Below are 16,022 nucleotides of genomic sequence, written 5' to 3'. Positions count from 1 at the left end.
CACTTATCTCCAGAGCGGTTGCCCAGTTTCAGCTGCATCATCCTTCTCGTAAACCATTTTCCACTAACGTTTATTTGTAATCCAAGATCGGCTCAAAACACAATGTAAAAGTGAACTTAGTTTAATTTCCCCGATTGTTGAATAAACGTCTACCTTAGTAGAATGAACTTTTTAATGAACTAAACCATATATTTATACTATTTCCGAAGGATTTCCTTGAGAATCCTGCCGCCAATCATATCGTGTATCTCCTTAATTTCGAACTTACAAATCTATTCAACATATATCGTCATCTGCCAATCTCCAGCTCATATTACCCCGCACTTCGGTTCACAAAGCACCAATCATACACCAACCTCCTCTTCTTTCGAGCCTGCGCGGCCGTTCGCCAACAAATCGCACTATACAACTTAGAACTTTTCAAACTTTTATCGTACATATAAATAAATAAATAACAAGTCATGTATTTACATTCAACAAGTGATGTACATGACTTGTAAATACGTTGTATTGCAACTGTAAACTCAGGCAGACTGGCATCCACCGCCCACCGGTCACAAGTTTTGGCGGAGTGAGTAGTATGTCTAGTGTCTACTAACTAGTAGATTAAATATTGCTTTGTTCCTCTGAACAAAATATGTCTAAAAACCTTACTGCGGCGGTTAGGCAGTTAAAAGTTAGTTAAAACTGAAAAGTCATGTACAATGTAGCAAGTTATAAGTTCCCTACAATTCAGTATTCACATTTCACTGTTACAGACGTACAAAAGTTACAGTGTTATTCTCACTCTGTGTGTGTGTGTAGAGTGTTCACAACTTCATTGTAATATTTAGTACAGAGTATGTCAGAACCCAGGCCATTCGGGCTGCAGGCTTCAGCCTTCAATTAACACGCTGCCAAATCAGTACGCAATCTTAAAACGTACTACGTTTTGTCCGTTTTAATATACTTCTTTCTACCTGAAAACGGAGATACACTTTATGACTGCGTTAACGTGAACATGCTACATACTTTCGGGTGCGAGTCTCGCACGACCTAAAGCCTCATCGAATACTGCAGCATTCGGTGTATTCATAAAAACAAAACAAAACAACACGAGCACTACACTACCGAGGTACGCCAGTTTTCTTTATTGTACATTAAAGTTGGATCATCTGAGCATCATACCCGCCGGGCCTCATTGTGCCTAAGTTGTGTGTGCGGGGAAGGATCTTGGGGGAGGGAGTGTGCGTGTGCACACGTGTGAGGCGATCCCGTGAATTGCACCGTTTTCAAAACCGTACATGCTCTGCTATGAACTGTAAGTATCTAAATTGTAATTGTGGTTGGTGGTTGAGTGTTACAATATGCGTCTTAATGTGTGTACATGCATGCAGCCAAGCGTTCAATGCTTATACGAGCGTCCCAGCTCCGAAGCACGTAGTACCAACCCATCCACACATCTCCCACACGCACAATATGCGTCAGGGTGGGTCATATGTATGTACCATACCCACATGTGTACACATACACATACACAAGTCCTCGAGTTTGAAGGTATATAAACACCCAGGCAAGTGGCGATTCCTATCGGCCCCTAGGCAGTCTGGGCGGCGCCGGTCTGTCGCTCTACGGCAGTTTGGCACACTCCCATAAGCACCTGCTGTACTTCCTGGGGCACACCCTCCAGCAATGCTCTGAAGCCCTCAGGGGTCCTGTAACCTACTTGTGCGGGCGATCCGATTCCTATAGGAGTGTATAGATGAACCAATGAGTGATGTGATGGCATAATTAGCACTAGGAGCCATGACATGATTAACAATGGGTGATTATATATAGATATATATATATGATAAGATATAACATGACCATGCGTGATGATATTCCTTCGCAGTTTCCGTGTGAGGCACACAGATAGCGAAGAGGTACTTGACAGCACATGGAGGTTTGCGATCACTGTATTGGGGTCATCAGAATTCACGATTCACCTATACTCTATATATGCAAATAACCTCAACTGTAAACGAAAACATAAATACTTTCACTGTCTGCGCCCTGGTACATATATATATATATATACTATATACGCATTAATGGGAAGGTATATCACGAAATCAGCCAGCAATAACACGCTCTATATAGCACAGCCCTACAGCACACAACCCAAGAAACATACGACACACACTACATGCACACCCATGCAGATGTTTAGTTGGGGTTCAGGTCAGAGCCAGAGTTGCTGATACTCGCACAAACAACATTTTAGGGTTTAACATTTTCCACTTTAACCTCTCGACTGTATTAACCCAAAATAAACCCCTTGCCGTTAAGGCACAAGAAGCCCCAGAGCTCAACGTTTACGTATTGATAGTACATTCAACACAAGCGCACACGCACACAGAGACCCGAACCATGTACAGGTGCACTCACGTGACACAGCTATTGCAACGCCGTGTATGTCTACACACACAGACAAACATACACCTATGCAGATATACATCCACTTGCGTACTAAACCACTACACACACTTTACACGCACACACACACAAGAATTTATATATGTATCCACATGTATACCAAACTGTTCCACCCACGCACCCACAAACTCATACACATTAAATCTAGATCTATATACACATCAAATCTATACCTGTAAGCACATTAAATCTTTATCTATAAACACACTAAATCCATATCTATATGCACATTGATCCATATATATATGCCCATTAAATCCACATCTATATACACATTAAATCCATATCTATATACACATTAAATCCATTTCTATATACACATTAAATCAATATCTATATACATATTAAATCCATTTCTATATACACATTAAATCAATATTTATATACACATTAAATCTGCATATATGTACACATCAAGCAAAGGTATATCCGCATGCATACCAGGTTGTGTAGGGTTGCCGCCCTTGAACGGTCGCTTGCCGTGTATCGTATCGCTGAGCAGCACGTAGGGGTCCATGTTATCAATAATGTTATCAGCGCATAGATCATCCTCATCAAATAGATCATCATCCAGCCCGTCTTCACCGTCTTCGCCTCTATATTGGGCCATCTAAAAATAGAACACCGGGTAGAGATAGTAGGTCAGTAGGTAAGTAAGCTAGAGGAAGGTAATGAAATCTGGGTGGACGGGAAGGGTTGAAATGCGCATGCTGTCCGTATTGCACACTGAGACGTGGACAAGAATACCATAATAAAAAGTAAAAGCGGACACGCACTCATCATATATATATATATAGAACTATATATTCGTACCTTCTCCAATCTTCTAAGGTATGCATCACCCTCCTCGTCTTCGAAGTCGTCGTCGTCGTCCACTTCGTCACCGATTTGCGCCTCAATGGCTGCCGCGTCGGCCTCATTGAATTCTTCTTCGTCTTCCGATTCCACTTCGCCATGGTACAACTCCTCGTACTTCTCTCTTCCTATTAAAATAACATATATGGGAAAATAAGGGCACACATATGAGAAATAAGGGGGGCATACATGCCCTTCATCCAGTGGTTCTATTTCTCCCTCGTACCACTCCTCGTGCTAGTTTACCGTATTGTGTACTGATGAAAGGCTGATAAATACATGCGTATGTTTCATTGACGCTGGTATGTGGTATGATTCACCGGCACGTTTCTCTTGGCCCAGAAGTACGCCACACACTACCAGGGCAACCCCCCCCCCCACACATGGATCCTGTGGCTGTACCCCAACACCTTTTTAACAACCCCTGCGTTTTATATACGCTAAGGGAGAGAAGGCAGGTGTAACAGACAGGCTATAGGTGGTAATAGACAGTAGCGTGTGAGTGAGTGAGTGTGTGGGGGGGGGGAACAGTATAGTATAGTCTATAGATTCGGCTGCTAACATTCTGCTATTACACCAATGCTTGACCACTCCCGCACACATCTATACACAAACACACACATATACATACGCTTCTCTGCCTCCGGGATCTTCTGGAAGCACGTGGCGACAATCTGCATCATAGTCACCGGCCCGTACTTCTGCCGCAACACCATAGGCAGAGCCTCTTCACTCAGACACAGCAGCTCACAGAACAAACCAATCAGCAACTGTAGGTCATGTACACGCGTAAACTTCTCCAGGTGTGAGCACAGCATGCTGAACACATAGTCTGTCTGGCTGGGCTGAATGCCTTCGAAGACGGCCAGGGACACGGCGGCGTTGGAGAAGATGCCCTCGGCCAACTGGGGGGATGGAGGGTGTAGGATGATCTGTTAGGATGATAGGTATGTAGATATAGAATACTTACACATATTGAATGGTAGATATGTAGTCAGTCAGTATAAGCTCCATGCCCTCAACCGTAAAGAGTGGCACCGCAGTGGATATAACCAGTGGGTGGGTAGTAGATGTTCAGTACAAACCGATATGTTCAGTACCACTTTGCCCTGATTAAAGGTAGATATTCAATTATGCGCGAGCCTGTATCATTGGTTTGGCTGACTCTGTATCGGTTGGCAATAGACGTTTGGTATTACGAACCGCTAAGGAAGCAGCAGACGTGCACTGGTGTGGTTTGTTATAAATCTATAGCCGTTCCTAGCGAACGTAAAGTATAACCAAAACAGGTAGCAACAACATACAAGAAGCACGCACAAGCATAGGTACAACCAATGAAACGATACTATATTTATACATACACACGGCATACACAAACATAGGTACAACCAATACCATGATACTATATCTATACATCAACAACATACACAAACATAGGTACAACCAATGAAACGATACTATATCTATACATACACAAACATAGGTACAACCAATACCATGATACTATATCTATACATCAACAACGTACACAAACATAGGTACAACCAATGCCACGATACTATATCGGTACATCAACACCATACACACAACATAGGTACAACCAATGCCACAAGACTATATCTGTAGATCAACAACATACAAAGAACATACACAAACATAGGTACAACCAATGCAACCATACTATATCTATACATCAACAACATACGCACAACGTACACAAACATAGGTACAACCAAAACCACGATACTATCTCTGTACATCAACAACATACACAAACGATCACATACCGCCATGAGTAGTGACACCTTCAGCTGCATGGTCTCCATGGGCTGGTTCAATCGCTTGAGCAGCAACAGCAGGAACTGTTTGTGTGCTTCTTCGGGCAGCTGTAAACCGCTGTCACCTACACACGGTATCCATGGCAGCGGGAGCAATGTGGTTAGTAAGGGAAAGGAGGTGTATAATATGTAGCATACATAGCACTCACTGGTACACAGTAAAACGGACGTGGAACGAGTCATTGCAATGGGAATACGGACGTAACGTAACGTAACGTAACGTAACGTAACGTAACGTAACACAGCCCAGACCCCTACAGGGCATGACCCACACACGACCATCTTATAGTAACACACGGCACAAGACATACTTGGGAACTTGTCGCCGCGCAGATTAGTAAATACAGAGCCACACAACATGGCAGCACGCATGTGCATCTCCTCTCCCGCGTCTTCGTTCGCCATAACAGCTGTACACATGTTGTAAACCGCGGAGAGATAGTCGGCGTTATCAAAGAATGTGGCAGAGCCATTCGACAGGCACTGGTCTATGACGGGCATCATCTCATTGAAGTAATCGAAGGCGTCTGTGGTGAAGATCTGGCAGGGGAAGGAGAGGGGGGAGGTGGACGAGATGAGGATGGGGTTGGGTATAGTAGGAATGAGATATAGTACACACAGACACACACACACATATATATATATAATTATATATACATATATATGTGTGTGTATGTATGTATACGTATATGTGTATATAAATGCAGATATAGATATGAATATGTGGAAATAGATTTCTATCCAGACGCGAAGCACATATGTATAGAGTGGACAATATTACACACGTATTGAATAGACCACTGAGTGCATATATAAATACACATACGTTATACATGGAAATAAGAATGCATATGTGAGTGTATACGTGAATGCATATGTGAATACATATACATGTATATATATATATATTTGCATGTCTAGGTTCTGAGGTTCTGATGCATGATCAGAATGATCGGGTCTACAATAGAAATACCTCATAAAGTGCGGGGAAGAGTGCCCACACATCACTGGAAATCTCTTGTCGGTGGAATAGACACGACGTCAACATCTCCAACACGTCCTCGAGGTAATCCACATGGCCGTCGTTCAGTACCAGGTATATGCTGTGACGGGATGTGTGTAGTGTAATATATGACAACAATACAGAAAAGGGATGATGTACTATACGACACATTGATGCCTTATAAATACATGGATGTATACACGTTTATGTTCGAGATTGGTTTGATTAGCCAAACAGTCTGCCTACCCATCATCGAGGAATAAGTATATACTATTCATAGAAGCGGTTGTGAGAACCTGAAAACCCTAGAACGTTCACCACCAAGGGTTGATATATGCTCAATCATATGCAATTTACCTGCTTCCAACTGCTTCCGTATTCGGTATTGTGTAGGTACTGGAATGACCCAAGTCAGAAACGTAGACTTCTGTACAAACTCACAATAATTGCTATAGGTAAGCAACATTGAGCATATTTATACAATATCAAAAACATACATATATTCAACATACATACATACATATATATATATATACATGAAAAACATACATACATTTATCTCACACACACACATATATATATATGCGTGAGTGAGTGAGTGAGTGAGTGAAATCCACGTCTCTACAGATGTAACCTACATACCATGGCAGGATATTCTTCTCGATGTGTACTAACATCTCCGGTGCTTCCTGATAGATGGCCACAATAGTCATCATCGCACGTAGTGTCCCTAGGGCGGTCATGGCTTTATACACGTCTTCGTCATTATCCTGCACAATCAGGATTGTAATATTCACGTATTTGTATTTGTGGAGTAGTACATACGTAGGTGTTTAAGGAAATGATTGTAGATACATGCAGACCAAAAATTGAGGTTACTTGGCATCGTCGTAGCTTTTAGTACAGCTTCACCATTATCCTACATAAGAAAATGTGCACACAGTTGTGATTGTCTGTATTTAATATTTATGTTGATCACCGATGTAGAGTATATATATATATATACGTACACAATATAAATCCCTTGTGTGCCTTATCAATCAAAAACAAACGAAGACAGAGTATATAATAGATACAGGATTAGGATTCATATAAATGTCTAATACATGCTGTACACGAATGCGAGCAACACATCTGAGCTACAAGCTACCCGTATGCCAAAAGACCCGTATGATGTAGTCTACGCTAAGGCTATCGACACAGTTCAAAATAATATCCAAATATTCACTTCGTTCAAAATAATATCCAAATGTTCACTTCGTTCAAAATAATATATAAATGTACGTTCACTTACAAACTAGCCTGCGCTATTGACAAGCACAAGCACATGCTTGAATGTTTACGTTGCAGTTAGACGTCCTAAGCACACACACACACATACACACTCACATATGCATGTGTGTATAGAGCAGTAGTATGGCTGTAATGGAGTCTCCCTCAATCCACGCACCAAGAAACTGAGATGTTTATTCTAACACTCGACTAGACGGGGACGTGTGCTGCGTTGTTGTGTGCCAGAAGAAGTACCGCTGACCACTACGAGAATATATATATATATATATATATATGTTAAATGGAGGGCTAATTGGCTGGCTAATAATAGACACAAGGCGCTGTGCATATGATCAACATAGTACATTTTGATGTATGCATCAGACGGATCGAATAACATACCTTTAAATATATATACATATTATAGCATATAGATAGATATGTATATAGATTATATATAGACATAGACATATAGATAGATATATACATACATACATACATACATACACACCTTTCACTATACACATACAATCAATAACTCTACACCCACAGTCGTTTACCACACACCTCACTCGAGCTTTTAACCATGTTAATGAATGTCTGGGCCAGCTGAGCGCTGAGTGTGATGGATACGTCGCCCAAATCTGTGCCGTACACAGCCACCAGGTCTTCCATGACAGTCACGACGTCATCGTTCTCGGCCTCGTTGGTGAGTTTGATAAGCTCGTTTAACACTTGACCTAATGACATGACAAAGACAGGGGCAGCAACGCCAGCGGTTGAAGTGAGAAGGCGAAATAGGCGACAGTAGTCAAACAGATCGAATAAGGTGACTATGAATGGGGTGTGTATGAATGACGGTAGGGTAATAGACGATGTATGAAAACAAGTGTGAATGTAGGTAATAGACGATGTATCAATACATGTATGAATTTAGGAAATAGACGATGTATGAAAACAAGTGTGAAGGTAGGGTAATAGACGATGTATGTAAACAAGTGTGAATGTAGGTAATAAAAGGCACATCAATACGTGTATGAATGTGGATAGAATAAAACGTGACACAACATCTCTCGGTGGTGTGTTTGATTAGCTCGTCCTAGACTTGACCCAATGACGATGAGACAGAAGGCAACGCTAGCGCAGACAAGTGGATTGGAAGGCCAATACGAATCGGATATGCACTGCACATATGAAAGGGTAATATGTGGTGTTTCGTACACACTAACCTTGGTTGTTACATTAGGATAACATGTTCCATTCTTGAGCCGTATATATATATATATATTGTGAGTGATTCTAGACATTAGTTAGACTCGCACAAATTACAGGTTTATTCACTAAGTTAATAGATTAGTGGTGTAGCGTGTGGCAGTTCTCCTGTCACACACTCTATCTATATTATCAAATTACTCCCAAAGTGGTTCTGCCCTACAACCGTAGTGATGACTACATAATATTTGATGATGACTCGTCACTGAACCAAAACCTGAGACCCTCAGGTCCCACTACATGGGTAACCCTAGGTCTGGGCCCTTCTCAGCCCCTGCTTATGGGTAACCCTAAACCTGACCCTTCCCCAGGTCCCAGGCCTAGGCTAGCCACCTAACCAACCACTAACACCCTTAGGGTTATACCCACAGTCAATCACAATATATATATATATATATGCATCGATAGCTTCACAAAATTAACCTACCCAAATGGGGTCGGATCCTCTCCTTGGCAGCAGGGTGTTCTACCATGACTTTGAGACCAACACCAGCCATCACACGCACAGGTAGGTCTGGATCATGTAGACAACGGATGATACTGTCCATGCACTCAATAACCACCTGCAGAAGGAGAATAACGGATGTCAATGGGTGAATAACAGGACATCAAGGAGTGTAATACGGGACGGGAATATGTGGAAAACGGGACATTTTGCAGAGAGCGGATGACATTATCCATGCACTCAATCACCATCTACAAAAGTGGAAAAACCAGATTGTCTACGGGTGATTGCAAAAACTTTTCACATGATTAGACTACACTAGAACCACTTTATATATATATATATACATACATGCATATGCTTAAATATTATACTTACGGCCTCGTTCCTCAGCGCCACACCATGGAAGTACTGCATCACCCAGCACGCTCGCGCCCGCATAAACCCGAAACTGGACGAGAACTCTGGGATGACATGGGTCATGAGCATGGTCTCTAGGGTGCCCTTGAGTTCCTTCTTCTTGTTAATAAGACGTGCCAGTGTACCTATCATGCACAAAGCCCCGTCCTTCCTGCGACCCTGTTGCATCATAGCCTCTACCAGCGCTTCACTCTGGGCCTGTTGGGAGGCTTGGCTGAGTGCGTTTTGGTACTCAACCAGGATGGAGTTACAGAATTGCAGACAGGGCATGAGCGTGTTCTTGCTGTGGGGGTGGAGAAGGAGGAGAATGGATAAGGTGGAGGATATAGGGTGTGTAGGACACCAGCTAGTTCCTATTGTATTAATAGGTTTGAAGGAGAAACATATAGTATATGGTATATAATTGTATATATAATCTTACAATTTTAGAATTAAAATTAAAATAAAATATATATATACACGTTTGTGGGTGTGTACGTACCGTCTGGTAGCAATCTCTGTAAGGAGGTTTTGAGCGGCTACAGCTGGAGACACAAAGTCGGCCATGACATCGAACTTCTCGCGGGTGTATTCCTGTGGGTCGTCCTGCCATAACTCCTCATCTTTATCGTTATGACACAACACAGGGAATATGACATCGGATACTATGGTCTCCAGGTGAGGTTTAACGACCTGTGTTAAAATTTAAACCCCGAAGTAGCGGTTGTAAAAATAATTAAAATTTTAAACAATATAGTAAGAGCGCAAAAGGGATATGAAATGAGAAACGAAAATGTCCAAACAAAATTTTCGCAATCTGTTATTTACAAATTTAATTCGGATCATCGTTTGGATAACCGAATTCGGCACTAATTTATAACACAACACAGTGTGCAATATTGGCACACATGCAGTTACAACAACTATCCAGCGTTTGAATAGTGTCTAATCTCACACGAATATATAACACAATACATAGTGTATTACAGGCACACATATAGATACAACAACTATCCAGCGTTTGAATAGTGTCTAATCTCACACGAATATCTAACACAGTACATAGAGCACTACAGGCACACATATAGATACAACAACTATCCAGCGTTTGAATAGTGTCTAATCTCACACGAATATATAACACAGCACAAAATGCAATACAGGCACACATACAGATACAACAGCTATTCAAACTCATAAATAGACGCGGCCCACACGTGGACCATACGACATCGATATAACCCACACACCGGTGAAAGGTACAAATACATCCGGATATACAGATACAAATACGTATGTCCATACATGGGCCTAGATACAGATCCAAAACGTAGAAGTATGCACTCACAGGCACAAATACAAACACACATACGTATGCGTACGTATATATAGGGCCCAGACACCACCGATACAACCACATATACGTATACACCTATACCTTCCAGGTAGTCCCGTGCGAGGTGCCGGCCGTGACTATGTTGATACACACTTGCTGCACGCGTGAGCTGAGGTACTTGTTCTCTCGTTTGCTATTGATCAGCAGCGTGAGAGCCATCTCTGTGGCGGGGGTGGCGTATGACTTCACAAACATCTCCGCAAAGGCCTTGTGCTCGTCTCTGGCTGTGGCTGGCAGTCCGTACCTTGTGAATAGCTGAGAGAGGATGTGAATGTACCTTGGCATGAATGAGGATATATAAGTTATAGTCTTGTGAATAGCTGAGAGATGATGTGAAATGTACATTGTCATGGATGAGGATATATAAGTTATAGTCTTGTGAATAGCTGAAAGAGGATATGAATGTACATTGGCATGGATGAAGATATATAAGTTATAGTCTTGTGAATAGCTGAAAGATGATGTGAAATGTACATTGTTATGGATGAGGATATATAAGTTATAGTCTTGTGAATAGCTGAAAGAGGATGTGAATGTACGATTGGCATGGATGAGAAAATATAAGTTATAGTCTTGTGAATAGCTGAAAGATGATGTGAAATGTACATTGGCATGGATGAGGATATATAAGTTATAGTCTTGTGAATAGCTGAAAGAGGATGTGAATGTACATTGGCATGGATGCGGATATATGTCTTGTGAATAGCTGAAAGATGATGTGAATGTACATTGGCATGTATGAGGATATATAAGTTATAGTCTTGTGAATAGCTGAGAGGATGTGAAATGTACATTGGCATGGATGAGGATATATAAGTTATAGTCTTGTGAATAGCTGAAAGAAGAAGTGAATGTACATTGGCGTGCATGAGAAGATGTACTTACGTTGTGAATAGCTGAGAGAGGATGTGAATGTACATTGGCATGAATGAGGATATATATGTAGACGTGAATATACATTGGCATGGATGAGGATATATATTATATTAAGAAATGGTTGCTGCATGTGATAGTGTACCGCGTGTAATGATGTGTTTGCATGAATTAGAATATATATCAGATAAAGATGTGAGCATACAAGTAGATATGCCTTTTTAACAGAATGTTCACATGAATTAGCATATGTATGTTACAGTAGGCTTTGTAGACAAGAGTGGATGTGTGTGCATGTCATCTCTGCGCATGTCTCGTGCTCCGTCGTGGCTGTGGCTGAGAGTCTGTTATGTGTGGTTTGTAAGTACAGAACTTCACCATATTTGTTTGCTGCCAAGGAGCACAGGACAAATAAAAAATCCTTTACCCTAAACAAGGTTTTGAGACCATGGGATGCTACATGCTCACACACAAACCTCACACCTCTAAAATAATACTGCAGGCCCATTTCTTGGCCAACCAGGCGGGGTTTTTGCCGGTGATGGGGTCCTCCATCTCAGGCACGTCGGTGGAGACAACCTGAAGTATCGGATAAACAATGTCAGAAAACATGTGACGGGTGGATAAAGAAGTACACAGTGGTGTATGTATAGTGATGTGTCAATGATTTCGTATGAATGTGAATGTGGGAGAGACATGAAGGCATGAACACATGATTACATATACATAAACATTCGTTTATGTATATGCATATGTACATACATATACATACACACACACACACACATATATATATGTGTGTATGTATGTATTTATATTTGTAGATTCATGTAAAATACATTTATATATACTAAATCGTACACGTATCCAGGGCGATGTACCTGTCCAATTAGGGTCATCCACGGGGTAAGCATAGCCTGGTCTTGTATCTGTGTGGGTAAGGTGTAGTGTATGGCATTGTAGAAGATCTTTAGCACCAACTTGAGGATCAGGGCTTTCTCGAGCGTATCCATGGCAACCACGTGGTTTCCGATTTGCAGGAGAAACGCGAACGCATCGGGTATGAGGCTATCGAAGTGCTCGCGCTCGTTGGCTGTTTTGTATCTGTGTATAGAGATATGTTTTAGGGTTTTTAGCCTTTCCAAGTCCATGATCAATAGGAATAGGGGAGACAAAAACCAATGAAAATAGGAATAGGAGAGAGACAATAACCGATGAAAATAGGAATAAGAAATGATCTGTGTAGAGAAACAGTATGGATTGACATACGACCAACCAAAGCATAATCAATAAACAAACCAGTCACGTATAGGTATGTTTAAGATCAAGGCCATTGCGCACAGCTACAGCAGAAAACGTATGAGATGGGCAAACGTAGCAACATATACTCAAAACAATCACGCGCCGCACACTTAAACCACCGATCGTTGCACACAAGCTACCGCAGAGAACATATACCCAGGAATAAACGTAGCGACATACTCGTAGCGACATACTCGTTTCAACATATACTCAAAACAGCCACATACTCGTATCAACATATACTCAAAACAGTCACGTAAACGTAGCGACATACTCGTATCAACATACACTCAAAACAGTCACATAAACGTAGCGACATACTCGTTTCAACATATACTCAAAACAGTCACATACTCGTATCAACATATACTCGAAACAGTCACGTAAACGTAGCGACATACTCGTATCAACATATACTCAAAACAGTCACATAAACGTAGCGTCATACTCGTATCAACATATATTCAAAACAGTCACATAAACGTAGCGGCATACTCGTATCGTTTGGAGATCTCCAGGAAACAGAAGAGTGACCCCACAACGACGTTCATGTCCTGGCTCTGCATGCGCTGCCCAATCTGCGCTACTACGTTGGGCATACGTTCTGGGTAGTCGTGGTTTAGGATGCGTCCAAAGGCTACGGCCAGGATGACTCTGTGGAGAAGGGAACAGGCATGGATGAGCGTGGAGTGGATGAGATAGTATGATTAGCCGGTAGAGGTAGGATATATGGACAGGTTCAAGTGATGATGAAAGGTAGTATATGTGGGGGATACGACTAAGGCCACAGCGGGAATCAGTCTACAGAGAAGGATACAGGCATGATTTAGTATCGCATATATATAGATATACATATATATACATATATGTGTGTGTATATATATGTACATATATACATACATATACATATACACACACATATACAATTACATTTAAATATATATATATATATATAACCTACTGAATCTGAGTGTTAGCGCCACAGATGATATCTACAATGTTGTCTCGGATGGCGGCCTTCTCATCGGCGGGTATGGAGAAATGTTCGGTACCTCTGTCGACCCAATAACCAAGCAAGTGGTTCTTTAGGTAGACGGCAACGGCCTTTTGCACCTGAACATCCATGCCAGACTTCCCCAGTAACTGGGACAAGCTGACACTGAACCCGGGTGTATGGCATAGCTGAATAGAAAGAAATATGAACATGAACAGAACAAATCGTTAGTTTCTGGATGTAACACGATTCAGACGATATATATATATATATATAATACATTCACACACATATATATATAGTTAGATATATATATATATAATATACATACAAACATACATACATGTGTATATATATATATATATATTATACATATATGTCTGTATACATGTACATACGTCTATACGTTTACATGTATATGTATATGTATATGTACAAATATATGTATAAGAATTTGTATCACATATATAATGATAGCTGTGAATAATTACATTGGCACTATGCTCATTGAACAACATAATAGTTGCGATAGATCAGTGAGGAATTCGGCAGTGTGATATATAACAGCCCGAGGTTGGCCATTTCGTATAATAGTATCCGGATACATCTGCTGCAAATGCCAAAATACAATTCCTCAGTATTGAAATTTGGGCTGAGCCCCAAAATATACTCGTGAATATATATAAATGCGGAATGGTCTTATCCAATTAAAACACCCACAATGGACACTGGTTTGACCATGTACCCGTATCCCGAACTGTAGTTTAAGAAGCAGACTTTGGCTCTATTTCTATCAAGACTTGTAATCACGTACTCCTGTATATGGAATGTTCCCGAACCGACAGAGCGAAATGCTGGAATCCATTGCTACCCGCAATCGAAACGCGACACAGACTAGGCGAGTACTGGGGCAGAGGCGATGGCGTTGTAAACATACAATTGGGTATGTCGAATGTATATGCATTCATATTGACGATACATATATATATACGTATCCGTATCCATACATTCATACGCCCATACCATACATACATTCATACTCATAAACCATAGGCAACAAACATATATATATATATATATGTTCGTGTATTACGCATAACAATTTTGGTTTGAATTCGTGATATATATATATATATATATATGTATATACATATGTTCATGTAATACCAATATTGATTTTGAGTTTGTATATGTAATATATATATATATATATACATATGAATTGAGTGCAAAAAAAGACTGCATTTTGAATATCACTATCTGTTCGTGTACGTGCGTGTATCAAACTACAGTCTCTAAAATCATTCACAAATATGCAAATTTTGTGTGTATCATAATTGCGGTCGAAATCTACAGGTCGAATCGATGTCAAGTATATCGTAATACCCGTCTGCCCAGAGACTTGCCATGCAGCAGCATGAAGAAAGCTATATACGTACGATGATATGATTATACATATGTATGGGAATGAACATGCATATATATCCATACCAGTCGGAGTTGTTCCTCGGCTTGCTTGGTAGTCCCCGGTTGGAAAGTGGCCAAAAAGACCTTTTCCAAGGCAACTACGTCCGTCATCACACAATGCAGTATATGAACTATCCAAGTATACGACCTATATACAGCCTAGGACGCAAATCGCACACAAGTTACACCGCACACAAGTATTCACCAATGTGTGCGCTTAAAGTGCAGGTTGGTACACTATATATTTTGAAGCTCAATACGATCATAGAGTGATCTTATATATATGGTTTTTTTTGCGTGTATGTGGAGAAGTCAAGCTAGAGAGCGCCGTCCATCGATTTCAGTGGTTGTTCAACATTAGGTTATAGGCAACGGTTGTTCAACATTAGGTTATAGGTGCACGTGAATTCTGGGCTCTGGCCCAAACCTAATAAACCAGAGAGAGAGTC

At 41.0% G+C, this 16,022-nt stretch overlaps 1 protein-coding gene across 1 annotated transcript; it reads right to left on the bottom strand.

Annotated features, from left to right (window-relative positions):
* Positions 1–1,109: 1,109 nt before the first annotated feature.
* Positions 1,110–15,821, bottom strand: SARC_08026 (hypothetical protein). Its single transcript, XM_014298005.1, has 18 exons — positions 15,598–15,821; positions 14,074–14,294; positions 13,608–13,766; positions 12,692–12,914; positions 12,294–12,389; positions 10,980–11,192; positions 10,044–10,234; positions 9,521–9,845; positions 9,125–9,260; positions 7,993–8,165; positions 6,796–6,923; positions 6,124–6,253; positions 5,462–5,690; positions 5,100–5,215; positions 3,944–4,217; positions 3,271–3,440; positions 2,899–3,067; positions 1,110–1,725 (listed from the first exon to the last, which is right to left on the bottom strand). Exons 1-18 carry the CDS (start codon positions 15,682–15,684, stop codon positions 1,577–1,579), a joined length of 3,189 nt encoding a protein of 1,062 aa, XP_014153480.1. The 5' UTR covers positions 15,685–15,821; the 3' UTR covers positions 1,110–1,576.
* Positions 15,822–16,022: the final 201 nt, after the last annotated feature.

The sequence above is a fragment of the Sphaeroforma arctica genome (genome assembly GCF_001186125.1).
Source record: "Sphaeroforma arctica JP610 unplaced genomic scaffold supercont1.683, whole genome shotgun sequence".
Classification (NCBI taxonomy): Eukaryota; class Ichthyosporea; order Ichthyophonida; genus Sphaeroforma; species Sphaeroforma arctica.
Note: the sequence above shows the minus strand (reverse complement) of the source record. Positions and strands in the feature narration are given on the sequence as shown.